The 13,805-nt window shown below is 49.7% G+C and overlaps 1 protein-coding gene across 1 annotated transcript in view; it reads right to left on the reverse strand.

Moving 5' to 3' along the window:
* Positions 1–3,195: 3,195 nt before the first annotated feature.
* The window catches only part of GARNL3 (GTPase activating Rap/RanGAP domain like 3), a 117,076-nt gene continuing 106,466 nt past the window's right edge, over positions 3,196–13,805 (reverse strand). The window contains exons 23-28 of the mRNA XM_057725064.1: positions 11,594–11,701; positions 10,028–10,146; positions 7,958–8,096; positions 6,987–7,202; positions 5,288–5,414; positions 3,196–3,652 (exon numbers count right to left, since the gene is read on the reverse strand). Of these exons, the coding sequence (XP_057581047.1) occupies positions 3,475–3,652; positions 5,288–5,414; positions 6,987–7,202; positions 7,958–8,096; positions 10,028–10,146; positions 11,594–11,701 (887 nt within the window). The 3' untranslated portion in view covers positions 3,196–3,474. The remainder of the gene's footprint in view (positions 3,653–5,287; positions 5,415–6,986; positions 7,203–7,957; positions 8,097–10,027; positions 10,147–11,593; positions 11,702–13,805) is intronic.

Below are 13,805 nucleotides of genomic sequence, written 5' to 3' on the forward strand. Positions count from 1 at the left end.
CCAGCCAATGAACGGCGAGTGGCGGCTCTGGGGCGGGGTCGGAGCGGCCGCTGGTGTGGGAGCACCCAATGGGAACGCAAGGCGTCTGCGCTGGGAGCCGCCCTTCAAGTCAAAGAGGGCCAATGGAAACAAAGAGCCGGTAGGCGGTGCTCACTGGAACCGCCCCTAGGACTGAAGTATCCAATGTATAGGTAGGGCAGAGTTCGCAGCTGGGCCGGAGCACGCAACTATCCAATAGAAATGTGATGCGAGCTCGGAGGCGGGGTCATATAAATTGCCTGTAGCCGAACCGACCAATGAGGGTGGAGGGCGGGGATTGAGCTTGCCCCTGGATCCGCCTCTCAATCTAGCTTCAACCAGAGGGACTAGGAGCTGGAAGAAGGTAGAACTCGTGGGCCGCGCCCAGAACTTCCCGCCCCTACTCTGGGCAGCTGCAGTTGCCCTTCGTGGTCGGGTCTGCGGTTTCCTGCTCGGCGTTAACAACTGTCCTGGGGTCTGGGCAGCTCTGCCCACTGAGAGCCGCAGGGCGGAAGGTCTCCAAACAACGATTCTGGGCCACTCGGTTGCCGAGCCTGGTGCTCCAGCTGGGTTGCTGGGGCGGAGGCGTGGCCCTGAGCGCCGCAGCCCACCTCCTTGCCTGTTATGACTCCGGGGAGGGAGGGGGGAGGGTGGGAGTGGGTTGGGGGGATACAGGTTGCTGACTGCTACGGTGCCGACGACGACTAGGACCTTCTGGTGCTGAGGACCCGTGTTAGGCGGAGTCCCCCCCTGCCGCATAGCTGTGACTGATCTGGGCTTAAATGGTGAGCTCTACACTCCCTGTTAAATTCCACTCACTTCACAGGTAATCCTGAGTTTGGAATCTTCATCTTACTATCTCCCAATTTTGAGTCCCCTGCGGATGTTAATAGCCAGCCTCTCTACTGCTGGAGGGGAGGAGGATGAGGTCAGAGCGCTGTAGAACCTCGTCATTTGCATGCCGCACTCTCTGGGTGCAGGCAACTGCGGTGAAGCACTGTAATTCCGGCAAGAACCAGGGCTAAGACAGTGACGGGCTTAGCTTTCAATCCCGCTCAGGGCATCTGTTTCCTCATCTCTAAGTGGAAATCACAGTATCCATCATGCAGGAGAGTTTTGAGTAGGGGCAATGTAAAAAGACCAAGCACATGCCAGGTACTCAAATGCTAGCTGGTATGATTAGTGCAGTCACCCGATAGCACTATATTTCAAGACTTATGCAACTGCCCCTCCGTGCTTCCTCAGCATCTGGCACTCCAGACATAAATTCTTATCACAGCGCTTATCATTGCTTGTGACCACCTGTTTACTTCTCTCCCTCCCCCAAAGGACATGATCTCCTCCTCCAGACAGTGGGTCTTGGTGTTTGCAGAGAGGATGGATGTCTCAGATTCCAAGGGCAAACTGCTGCATTTAGATGCTTTACTTTGCAATTCAGCCTGAGGGATATGCAGAGAGGTTTCTGTAGGCAGGGTGATCCAGCGAGCCCAGCTAAGGCCTGCCAGCCCTCTGAGCCACGGACCCCCTACAAACCTGCTCCTGCCCTCTGGCTGGTCATCTCCCTCCCCATGAGTGTGCAGTGTTCACTTCTTGGCCTTTGTAAGCAGACATTGCTGCCAGAGCAGCCTCCCGCCCCCTTTTATAAGCTAAGCACCATCAGTGTGTTTAGTAGGGCCCTCCTCTTGCCCTTTCTACATCCACTCCTCAAATCTGTGACTTGTCAAATCATGGGGTGCCACTGATGCTGCCAATCTCTTAGGAAGAATGGTCTAAATAGCCCTTGGTTTTTCTATTCTAGGCTGAGAAGCAAGAAACTTCAGGAAAAAAAAAAAGACGAAAAACACACATACAAGCTCATGAAGCTTACAAATTATTTTACCATGAAGAATACCAGCCAGATCCAACTGACACAAGGCACTCAGCCTGGCCCTGTATGGTGGACAGAGAGCACAGCTCTGGGGTCAGAGAACTCAAAGGTTCAAATCACTGCCCCTTTCTGAGCCTCAGTTTCCTTATTTGGAAACCAAGAATAATAAAACCTAATTCACAAGTCTTCAGGTGAGGTTGAGATACAGTATGTAGCTGATCTTGTGTTTTCCCCCCTTTGTATGAAAAGGGCATAACAAAACACAGAACGGGAATGCTGAATGCTGCAAAGACTACGAGGAGACCCCTGGGTACACCTAAAAAGCTGTCTTTAATACTCTCACCTCTTGCCTTCTGCTGAAGGGGACCAGGCAGCCTTTAGCTCGGATGCATCATGTTGGACCATTTGTACAATAGGCAGAGAGGGGAGCTCTCCCCACAGTGTGCAAGGCTCACAAGGAAGTAGGGTCCAAAACTTCTGTGAAATCTATCAGATCAAGATCATGTCAAGCACAGGCCTCTGCCCTTAGTGAGAAGACCTGCAGAACTCCTCAGAGCACTTTAACAAGGGAAATGATCTCAAGTTTCTTTTGGTGGGTAATATAGGCAAGAGGAGACAATAAAATGGAATCCCTCAGACTAAAGCCAAAAGTAAATTATCTTCTTCACACCAATTAAAATTGTTACAATGGCAGCAAAACTACATTTCCTTCAGTTGATCTCTGCTAGCTAGAGGCTGACATCTCAGTTTCACTCCCATTTGTCCAATCCTGCATTTTCTTCTCACTTTGAGGAGGGAGCAATGAAAGGTAGATAATACTGATAAGAGGAAGGATAATCATTTGGCTCATGTGAGAGGGCAGAGCAGACCGGAACAAGAGGAGCAAACTGGAGGAGGAGAATTCTGGTGATGAAAAGTAACTGCTTCTTGGTTATATGATTTCACAGTAACAGTAACCCGCTCCCCCCCCCCCCCGCCCCAAATCTTAAGACTCTTAACAGGCTCCTATGCCTTATTATTTTTTGTGAGACACAAGGATAAAGAAGCAGGAGTTTTTAAGATCTAAAAATTCAGCTTTTCTCAAAAGTCTGTAGGCAGGAACGCAGCTGGTTCCAATTAGAGTGAACTGAAACAGCAACAGGGGCCAAAGGTGCAGAAAGAAAACTTATTTATAATAAATTTTCAAAGTAATGGCTTTTCTTTATAAAAGAAACACATTATGTGACAAAACAAAACTGTAATGAAAAAATAACTTTTCCATCTAAGTATATAAAATATAAGAGAAGGTTGCAGTAAATAAGAATGAACATTTTTGATTTATTCAAAGTTTCAATCTAAAACCTCAATGAAATCTACCACCTTTATTACAAGGGGACTGATGATTCCTGAACAGAAAGAAACAAAGGTCAAGAAAGATGGCACCAGACATTGGAGAGAGACCCAAACTGGCCGAGGGTGCCGAAGGTTTGGTCCAGTAGATCACGAACAGGCTAAACGCCACATTTTGTTGAGAAATGATGTCAGAACTGGTTCAAGAGTATAAACCTCCATAAGAAAATTAAAGATGGCAAACTCGATTGGGACTCTGCCTATTTCAAGTCAATAATGTCTTCATCCGAAGAAGCGGTGAGTTGAAAGGGGCTACTGCCCCAGACAGGGCTGCCTTCTCGCTCGGCCACAGGGTCCTGGTCGGAGCTTGTCGACTGGTAATGCTCCTTGGGATTGGCTTCAGACGTGGAAGGACTCTCCAAGGAGCCCGACGTGATCCTAGAGGAGAAAAGTCACTGTGCACCGCTGAGTTGGCTGCTCTGTTTCCTGCTCCCCTAAACTCGGGAGGCTGTCTCCCACAGCCCCCACCATTATGGGGGAGAGGTGGGGAAGTGCAGGAGTGACCCCCACCCCAACAGAGCTTGTGTTCTGCAGGCACACAGCCCGATCTCATGGGTGGTTATGGGTTTTAAAGGCCGATGGTGACACATAGGTGTTTGTGAGGAAAACTGGGATAACGTCACTGCCTAAAACCCTCCCCTGGCTCCCCACAGCCTGAGGACAAGGCTGAAATGCCTGATCACATGACCACAGGCCCCGACCCTGCTGACCGCCCCTGCTGACCGCCCCAGCCACCTCCCAGCCCACTCTTGCTATATTTTCTTGTGAACTCAGGACACTTACTCTCTTGATACCTGCAAAATCAATTTGACCAAATTCAGGGAGATCATTCATTCAACAAGTACTCATGTAGCCTGTAAAAGCCCCCAGCCCAGCCTCTGGCCGCTCTTGACCTTGCATCCTTGTCTGTGCTTAAGCTGACCCACTCTCTTCCTCCTCTTTGTCTCTTCAGAGCCTTTACCCCTACTGTTCCTGCTGTCAGAGGGGCTATTCCCCCAGCTCCTTCCCATTCAAAGCTCAGCTCAATGCCCCCTCCTCAAGAAGCCTTGACTCCCAGCCTCCACCTTAAGTAGACCTTCTATCCGCCCCACCCCCATCACTCACCTTCTTTTAAATATCCTTGCAGCACTTGTCACTAATGGAAATGTTAGCAACTGCTTATTTGTTCACAGGTTTATTGTCTGTTTCTCCACACCAGAATAAGTCCATGAGGGCAGGGCCCTGGTCATACAGTAGAGACTCAGTGAAAGTGTCAGAGTAAAGGGTGAGTGAGTGCTGCCCCTCTCTGGGCCAGGCTAATGCTTGTGTGATTTATGAGACTGGGCTCAGCCTTTCCTGATGTTTGAGACACCCCTGCCCCAGGTGTGGTGTGGATGGCACCCCCCATTCTTCTGCATCACCTGCCACCCTGGAATGCTGTAATTCCTAGAATGTCCTTGTTGAATTTCCCACCGGCCTGTGAACCCCTGAAATTCCCTCCATATCCCCAGCTCAGTGCCAGGTGCTCCAAGAATGTGTGTGAACGACTTAACGGCGCCTGGACACGTGCCCCCTTGCCCTCCACACAGGAGCCGGCAGGATGTTATTGAGGGACATGGAGAACCTCAGGGGACAAATCAGTAGGATTCAACCAGTATTCATGGATGTGTGATACTGAGTGGCCACCAGAAGTACTACACCCACCAGAAGTACTGGAGCATGCCTGTCACTCTTAACTGAGCATTTTTGTTTTTAAAAATCCCTGTCAATCTGGTGAGCAAAAAAAGTCTCAATGTACTTCAGTGCGCATTTGTTGGATGCTAGTGAAGTCGCCAGTTTGTCTGGGCCCCTCCCTGGCAGGCAGTGCTCTCTGGGGATCCTCAGAGAGGAGCTAGCCTCGGGCCCTCTGCTGCGGCTGGCCAAAGGGGCCGGCCCATGGCGCTGTCAGTCAGCAGAAAGGGCCCTGTGGCTGTCCTGTGACTTCAGGGGCCACCACCCTGAGCAGGGACTGCTCGGGGCCGCGTCCCTCTTTACCTTTCACTGCTAGTTGATCTCACTGTCCCTGGCTTAGGGCCTCCTTGGTTTTCTTCCAGCCGCTTCCGGGCTTTTGACTTGGGCTTTGGAGCTCCTTCTGACCTGGGTCCACCTTCATCGGAGAGGCCTGGATTGCAGGGGAGAATCACAGGTCAGAGGGTCATTACCACAGGGCTGCCACAGAGACAGAAAATGCCCTTTTCCTCCTGGTTGGGTATTGGTGCATTATTGGGATTGAGGCAGGAAAAATGATGATTAAAGTCTACATTTTTAAATAATTGGTTTTCTTGTTGTCTTGTTGGTAGAAGTTCTTTTTTTTCTGATTAGAATGAATATATGTATTGTGAAAAAAAGACTCAGAGGAATTTAATGAAGGAGAGAAAATCTATAGCCCTACCACTGGAAACTGTCATTCTCCAACTCAGATGTTCAATTTCTGAAAAACACAGTGGTTTATACAAAGTAGTTGGCAGATCAAGCTTTCTTAGGGAACGGTGCGTTAAAAACAGCAATACATATATTTTAAAAGTGCAGCGGAAGGCACCAACTTCTAAAACCAACCGACTTTGCCGATGTCAAGGCCTGCCCTGTCAGGTGGTCCAAATCCCCTTCTCCATTAGTCAGGAAACGTTACTGCAGGACAGGCCTGTGCCAAGACCAACCGTCCTTGTAGTTTTATGTCGTGCAGATGCCAATTCAACTCTTCAAACCAGTTTTTCCTGGTTTGACATAACACTTCCATTTTGTCCTCATTTTGTTGTCACAATTCTGAACACAAATATAACAGTCTAGCCTTTCCATGGTTATCATGGTGCTTTATGCTTCTCTGGTCTGGTCTCCCATCTGGAAACTGAGTGAGGAGGGCACAGCAAAGATCTTACATCTCTGCCATCCGCAGAGAACTGCCCCGTGGTCCAGGGGCTTTGAGAAGGGATAACTGAACTGCACCACAAATATGCAAGAAAACAAACAAAAATATGCAAAAAGAAAAAACACCCAAGTAAATTTAAATTTTGGATCGACAAATGTAAAATGTTATCTGAGAACTGCAGGATGTAAAGTCTTCTAGGAGACTATATAGATACTCATTTTAAAAAATTGTAATGGACTTCCCTGGTGGCACAGTGGTTAAGAAGCCACTTGCCAATGCAGGGGACTCGGGTTCGATCCGTGGTCCGGGAAGATCCCACATGCCGCAAAGCAACTAAGCCTGTGCGCCACAACTACTGAGTTTGTGCTCTAGAGCCTGTAAGCCACAACTACTGAGCCCACGCACCACAAAATACTGAAGCCGGTGTGCCTAGAGCTCCATAAGAGAAGCCACTGCAATGAGAAGCCTGCGCACCACAACGAAGAGTAGCCCCGGCTCGCCACAGCTAGAGAAAGCTGGCGCAGCAACGAAGACCCAACAGCCAAAAATAAAAATAAAAAATCATATCAGACTAGACATACTGTTTTACAAACTGCCCTTTTCCCCCTTAACATGCGTGGTTTAGGCACTTTCCACACCAGTAAATACAGATTGACACATCACTGTTGGTGAGTAAGCTGTATAGTATTCCTTAGTATAGGTGCACTTTAATTTCTTTATAAATCCCTTCTGAAAGGGCTCATTGTTTTTGAGGCTAGCGAATATCCACAGATAAAACTCGTGGGTATCTTTACAAACAGCGCAAACACAAGAACGGAGGGCGGTTACCCAGCAGCTCCCTGCGGGTCCTGCTCGCTATCTCTTTGATCTCCATGCGGGACAGGGACAGGGAGTGAGTGACAGGAATGGCCGCGATGCCGATGCCGATGGAGGTGGGCGGGGTGATGACCTTGGAGACCAGGGGCGACTTCAGAGGCCGCTCGATGCTTCTGCCCACCAGGTTTCTGAGTGGAATCTTGTACAGGTTTTTGCACTGAATTTCACCTGAAATAAGAATTCGAAGAGAACGTCAGAACTTTAAGAAAAGCTCATGTTATTCACAAGAGGATAGTTCCTGGTCCCTCGACGTAATTAGCGTGAAGGGAGAATTTACGTCACAGGCTGACCTCCCAAGTCTCGTGAGGGGCAATAAAGAGACGGTGCCTGACGGGCATCGTGTTCATGGGTAAATGGGGCAGAAGGCACCCGCTCCTGCTTACACGTGCACAGAAGGAAGGAGGAAGGAAGACAAGAAAAGCTTGGCTTCCTGCTTGGGAGCTCTGAGCTCTCGTGACAACGAGCCGTAAAGACGACTTTTGTGGTGAGAAGTTAGGAAAAGCGCGAGGCAATGACCACAGCAAAGGCCTGTGGGCAGGGTTCAAAGGCAAAGCCAGGCAGAGCGAAAGCCGGATGCTGAGTAATTGTATGGGTTTTATGACTATATCCTTTTCACTATAAAAACCTACTATATCCTTAACATCCCTAAAGGAAAGATAACTAGCTGGGACAAGCTGGAATCTCTCTTACCCTCAACTCCCTTCTCCCCATTGAAACAACTGTTTCCATAATGGGATGGGGGGCGGGGGGAGGGACTAGTTATCACAAGGTTTCTTAAGAATGCAAGCACACTGCAAGTGTTTTCTTACGGCTTCAAATATTGAGTTCCTTCAGCAGTCATCACGTCAGTATTTGACAATGAATTAGAGAAATCAGAACGGATCAAAAATATCTATCATAAGACAGGAAAGACTGGATTTCACCTTCCCCCAGGGAAGCAGGAAACGCTGGGGTATCTCTGCCTGGGGGTGTCTGAGGAGAGTTGTGGGCACTGGCCCCCTTGGAGCTGCCTCCAGATGAGACCTCGTTCGCAGATGCGGTTGCTGTGAAGTATATATCCGACTAGAGAGAAAGAGAAGGCGATCCTGAGCCGCCTGCTGTTACAGGCCCTGCGCCCCCCGGCCGTCCTGTCGTCACTGCAGAGCCCCCTACTGTCCCTCCCGCTTGGCTGCTGCATCTCTGCACCTCAGGGCCTGCGGTGCAAGAACGAGTCGGGGAGGCAGCTCCCAGCTCTGCGCTCAGACGTTTGCTGAGAGCTCCGTTTCCCCACTTCCTATTTATTTGTTGATACACAATAGAAAAGAGTCAGTTTCCCACACACCTGCTGCACACACTGACACAACACACTTCCCTGACTGGGACCTCGGGCCCCTGGACGTTAGACCTGGAGAGGGTTTGGATGCGGTCAGGTCCGCGTCACAGGTGGGGAAATGGGTCCTCACGATCCGGCAAACACGCAAGCATACCTGCGATGCGCTGGCTTTGGGATGTGTTGGGGGGCAGCTCGTGTGGACTCTAGGGCACTGAGTTTCAGGGATTTTGCAAGCTGGCTGCTAAACACAGCCATTATTAAACTTAAATTATATTAAAAGAACAAAAGAACTAAATATAAAAATTCAACCATTCCTAATTATTTTAGTACACTGACTGTTCTCCATGCTCTTGAGGTAATTCACATGAACAGTGTCTGTGGCGGGCGGGGATACCGCGCAAGAGCGGCTCCCAACGCCGTGGCCTGTGGTGTTACGTGGGAAGCCTGAGATAATCAGGGTGGGGCTATTTACACCACAGTGATAGCAACTGCTACAAATCAGAGCTTGGTGTGCCGTTTCGTTGCTCGTCTAGACTGAGTGCTGAAGAAAATGTAAATTATGAAGACTAACAGTGTGTCGAGCCTAGTGTGAAAACTGAAAGAGGTTTTGGTTCAGTGATTTCTACGAGGGTGAAGAATAGTTTAATAGGTCACATGTCAGATTCAATGACAACGAACTTGGAAAAAAGAAGGATGGATTGAGATAATTCCAACTATAAAATCATGGTTGAACTGCAGCATTAGGTTGGCTACGGCTAAAGGAATTCAGCAAAAATTAACAAGCGTTTTGTGAGAGCCAGTTGGCTACATGGACTTTAATATGAAAGCATTGTATATTTTATTATTATTTGTAAATTGTAAGCTAGTTACATTTTTATAATCAGTAAAATTTATAATCAACTGATATCACACATGTGCGCGTGTACACACACACACGCCTGTCTTGCGGAGGGCTGGTGTCGGTATACACTTCCCAGCATCCCACTGGCACTGCGTCAGTGAATAAGACGCTCAGTCTCTGCTCTCACAGGACCGTCAGTGCAGCGGGGAAAGTACGCAGTCACCCACCACCAAATGTGACTCAGGTCAGGATGGAAAAATGCCCCTGCCGTGCAGCAGGGCACAGCCTGGCCTTGGAGGGCCGGGGAGAGGTGTGGGGCTGACTCGGGGGAGGGGACCAGAAAAGAGCGGCTATGCAGTCTTATGCGCCAGCAGTAGATAACACCTTGGAAGATCTTTGTTCCTGCATCCCTCGGTTTTGCTCACATTCTGTCACTACACACAAATTAGTCCGTCAGCCATAGTTCGCAGGACACAAATTCAAATCGAGGTCAGACAGTGGCAAAGGAAGAAAGTGCCATTGCAAGCTCTTACTCTTCTAAACTTGGCCTCTTCTTCAGGGCAATAGCGACCCAGGCTCTGATGCAGGATTTCTCTTTTCAGCTGAGCATACCCCAAATGCCACCAGCACCGATGACTCTCAAACTAAGGAGGGGCATTTTGAAGCCCAAGGGGATCCGCACAGGAAAACCCAATCCAGAGCCTGTTTTCAGCTTTCTCATCTCAACACTCATGTGGTGTCGTCACTGTCAGCCTCACCATGAACGTGTCCGCGCCCGCCTGAAACCTCGTGGTGCTTTGGGGGCCCCTCACACAGAAACAAAACCCCAGTTCCACTCACCCTGGAGGCCACGAGCTGCAGCTGAGGCACGACAGCCGTGTGGACCAGGTTTCCGTTCACCACCAGGCGGATCTCCATGGAGTCGGTGGTGAAGGCCAGCAGGTAGGGGAACGCACAGACTGCAAGGCAACGGGACGTCAGCTCCCAGCCCGCACCTGTGGCTGTGGAGCTGGCGGGACCCTCTCACATCCCCCTCGCTTCTCGGCAACTCCCATCTCTCCGGTTCCTCTGCTGCTTTTCTTCCTTCTCGGGTGCATGTTCCCCGATTCCAGGAGAGCCTGCCTTAGCCGCCAGGCTTCTGCCCAGTGACATGTGCATTGTCCTGGCTTCTCCCTGCGCTCTTCTCCCACTGCAGTCCCGTACCTGATCTTCTGGGGGCGCACTGCCCACCCAGGTCCCGGACACCTTCCCCCTATGGTCCAGGCTGCGGCGTGACATGCCCTCTCCTTCCCATATGCCTTCCGCCTGGGAACCTGGCCTTTACTCCTTCTTCATTCCCTGTCCCCAAGTCACCCTCCCCTACGCTCCTCCTGTGTGAGTGTCTGGGCAGGGACTGCGTCCTGTTCCTTGCTGTCCCTCACAGTGTCCCACGGGTTCAGTGTGCTTGCTGAGTTATTTGTTAAACGCTGGCCCCTCTTCTTGAGATCTTTTTGGTGACTCCCAGGTACCATAGCTCCCTCGGTGGCCCTGTAAGCCCACCTTTGTCTTTTTTACTGGCCACTTCACGCTCTCCTTCACACTGGCCCGCTCCCTCTGCACTCTCTCCTTGGTGACTCGTCCACTCTCTTGGCTTCACCCTGACTCCTCCTACTACACCCACACCTCTAGCCTTGATCTCTCAAGTGGGCCCCAGGGCTCTCTCAAGAGAGCCGTTACCAACCCTTCCTCCCTTTTTCACCATAACTAGTCTGCATCAGAGCCGACCTGGTCCTCTCAGTACCTGGATCCATTCCTCTGTTCTCCTCTCAAAACTATCATGTTTACCTGTCAACAAATGCTTCTACTTTGAGGAAAACAGCGCTAACATTTTTGGCTCTGATCTGACTCTCCCCAGGCAGATGCCCAGCTGTGGATCTTGAACCACAGAAACGAAGCACCACTACTCACGTCCTGACATTTTAGTGGCAGGCAAAATACCTGAGTTTCTGTGATTCTAGACTTTTAAGCTTCAAAATGCATAAGAAGGACACCAAGTGTATTGTGCTTCTCCCCCAGGTCAGTTGAGTTTCAAGGCTGGAGATCTTGTTCTCAAATTTTAGAAAAAGGAAAGCAAGGCCCAGAAATGAAAGGGCGCTGACAGATGCCCACCTACTGAAAACTTACATTTATTTGCTCTCAAATGCTCACGTGCTCGGGCACTGAGAAGACCTGGGAGGACAGTGGAAGACAGTACTCCCCGAAGGGGGCCAAAATGAGAAACAGTTAAAGAAGACGATGTTCAGCGCTCACTATACTCACATAATTCACGGCGATTTAGCAGTAAGCCAGCGAGTTTGCTTACGTAGGATGGAACAGTTCAGATGTATCTATTCGGGGGAAGAGCATGGTGATAAAGGGTTTCCTTACCAATTGCACAGGGAGCCTGGTTCCAACAGAACTGGAAATCCGACGCAGAGGGTTGAACCAAAAAAGAGCCCCCATTAAACGGGCAAACCTTTTTATAGATGCAACTGTCTGCAAAGAAACAATAGTGATGCATGTTTGTTAGAGACAACACTCAGGTAACCATAATTAGATAAACAAGAAACAGGCCACAAATAGCATCCTATCTGCACGTTCTTTACGAAAGCCAGTACGAATATCGCCATGATGCCAGACTCTCGGGCGCAGGAGGCAGTCTGAGCCAGAGTAATAGTTCTACTATAGGTCGTCAGAGCTGCCATTTTTGGAGAATTGACTATGTGCCAGGCACTGAGATTTAAAACATTCTTCCCTTTAATCTGTACAATCTTATGAAGTAGATGCTATTATTATGCTCATTTTACAGATGAGAAAATCGAGGCAAGGAGTGGTGAAGTAGCTTGTCCACAGTCTCACAAGTTCTGCATGGGGGAGAACCAGGTTGGCTTCATTGCAGAGAAGAAGGGGCACTTGCTGGCAGCCCCTGAATGTGGAGGAAGCCCTCCTATAAGGGGATCACGCTCCGAGCCTCACGCAGCAGGATGTATATGGTGGGAGCTGTACCCCTTCCCCCAGCACTTTATTATGAAAACGTGAAGCCATATACCTGTATCACCTTGGTGAACCTGAGCCAGCATTAGACTAAGGCCTGGTTAATTCAGTTACCCTGGTCCTGGACTGCTCTGAGCTCTAAACACAAGTCCAGGTGTTTCAGACCCTCTTAGAGTGAGAGAGTTCATGTAGAAACAAAGGCCCCTTTTCCTCCAGAAGCTCATCATGTTTAAGCCACACAATCTTATTTCTAAATTATTTAAAACAGCCTTCCTGAGATGTAATTTATATACCATAAAATTAATCCATTTTAAGCATTCAAATCAATGACTTGCAGTATGTTCATAGAGTTGTACAACATCACGATCTGATTTTATAACATTTTCTTCACCCTAATAGGAAACCTCATGCCCCTGAAGCAGTTTCTTGCCACTCCTCGTGAGAGGGCATGGAGCCAGAGCCGCTGCTGAGGACTGCGATGTGGGGCTAGGCTGGGGGCGGCCGCTGGCGGCCCATTTGAAGCTTAGGGGCTCCTTTGATGTGACTGCTGTGCCTTGTAAAGCAGTTGTTTTATACTGTCTTATCATTGTTTTTCTAACAGAAGGAGTTACTGGGAAAGAAAAACTCATGGGAGTCAGTATTGTTTTGCTTTTGGTACAGTGGACTCCCCAGGGGAGAAAAGGCAACCTCACTCTCAGCTAAAGACCTTGCTCCCTGAGAAAACCAGTGCTCAGGAAGGACACCCGGGTCTCCCAGCAGTGGCCCCCTAGCTGCTGCGCCCGCCCACAGCCTCCTGCCCCAGACCCTGGATGCTCTGGGGTGTGGCTCGCCCCCTCTCCACTCTGGCCCATGGCTCCCCGCACCCCCCGCACCCCACGCAGGGACGTCTCTCCACTGTCCTGCACCGCAGTTTCCCCTTCTGCATCGGATCTTTCCTGACAGCCTTACACATGCTGTTTATTCCACCCTTTAGAAAACAAATCCCTGCCCTCTCTTCCTCTTCTAGCTGTTACACCCTTCCTTACTCTTTTTCCCTTAAAGCAAAATTCTTTGAAAGACCTGTCTGGACTCCCTGACTCTATTTCCTCTTTCCCAATCTCTCCTGACCTGTGCAATCAGGCTTTTGTCCCCACTGCTTCCCCAGAGACACTTGCTCTTCTCAAGTTTCCTAGTGACCTTGTAAACCCAGGCGCCATCTCAGACCCGATCTGTCAAAGGCATATGGCACAGCAGGTCACCCCCCTTCAACACTGCCCCCTTTCAACACTCCTCAGTCTACTTCGCTGCTTCCCGCTGTCTCCCCCCGCTTCCCGTGGGTGATGTCCTTAGTCTCACGACCTTAAAAGTCACTTACATGCCAGTGATCCCCAGCGAGCCCTCTCCAAGCCCCAACTTGAACCAGGTGATGGCTCACCATCTCCACTGGGATATCTCAGAGGTGCTGACAGGTCATAACTGAACTCTTGATCTTTCCCCCCAAACTCGCTCTCCTTAAAGGCTCCCTCGTCTTAGTAAATGGCATTCTCTGTTCTCCTAGCTGCTCATGTCCCCAAACTATAGTCTTCCTTTCCTCTTTCCCTCATAGCCCACACTTGAGTCATCTGCA

The sequence above is a fragment of the Hippopotamus amphibius genome, chromosome 2, assembly GCF_030028045.1.
Source record: "Hippopotamus amphibius kiboko isolate mHipAmp2 chromosome 2, mHipAmp2.hap2, whole genome shotgun sequence".
In the NCBI taxonomy this organism is placed as follows: domain Eukaryota; kingdom Metazoa; phylum Chordata; class Mammalia; order Artiodactyla; family Hippopotamidae; genus Hippopotamus; species Hippopotamus amphibius.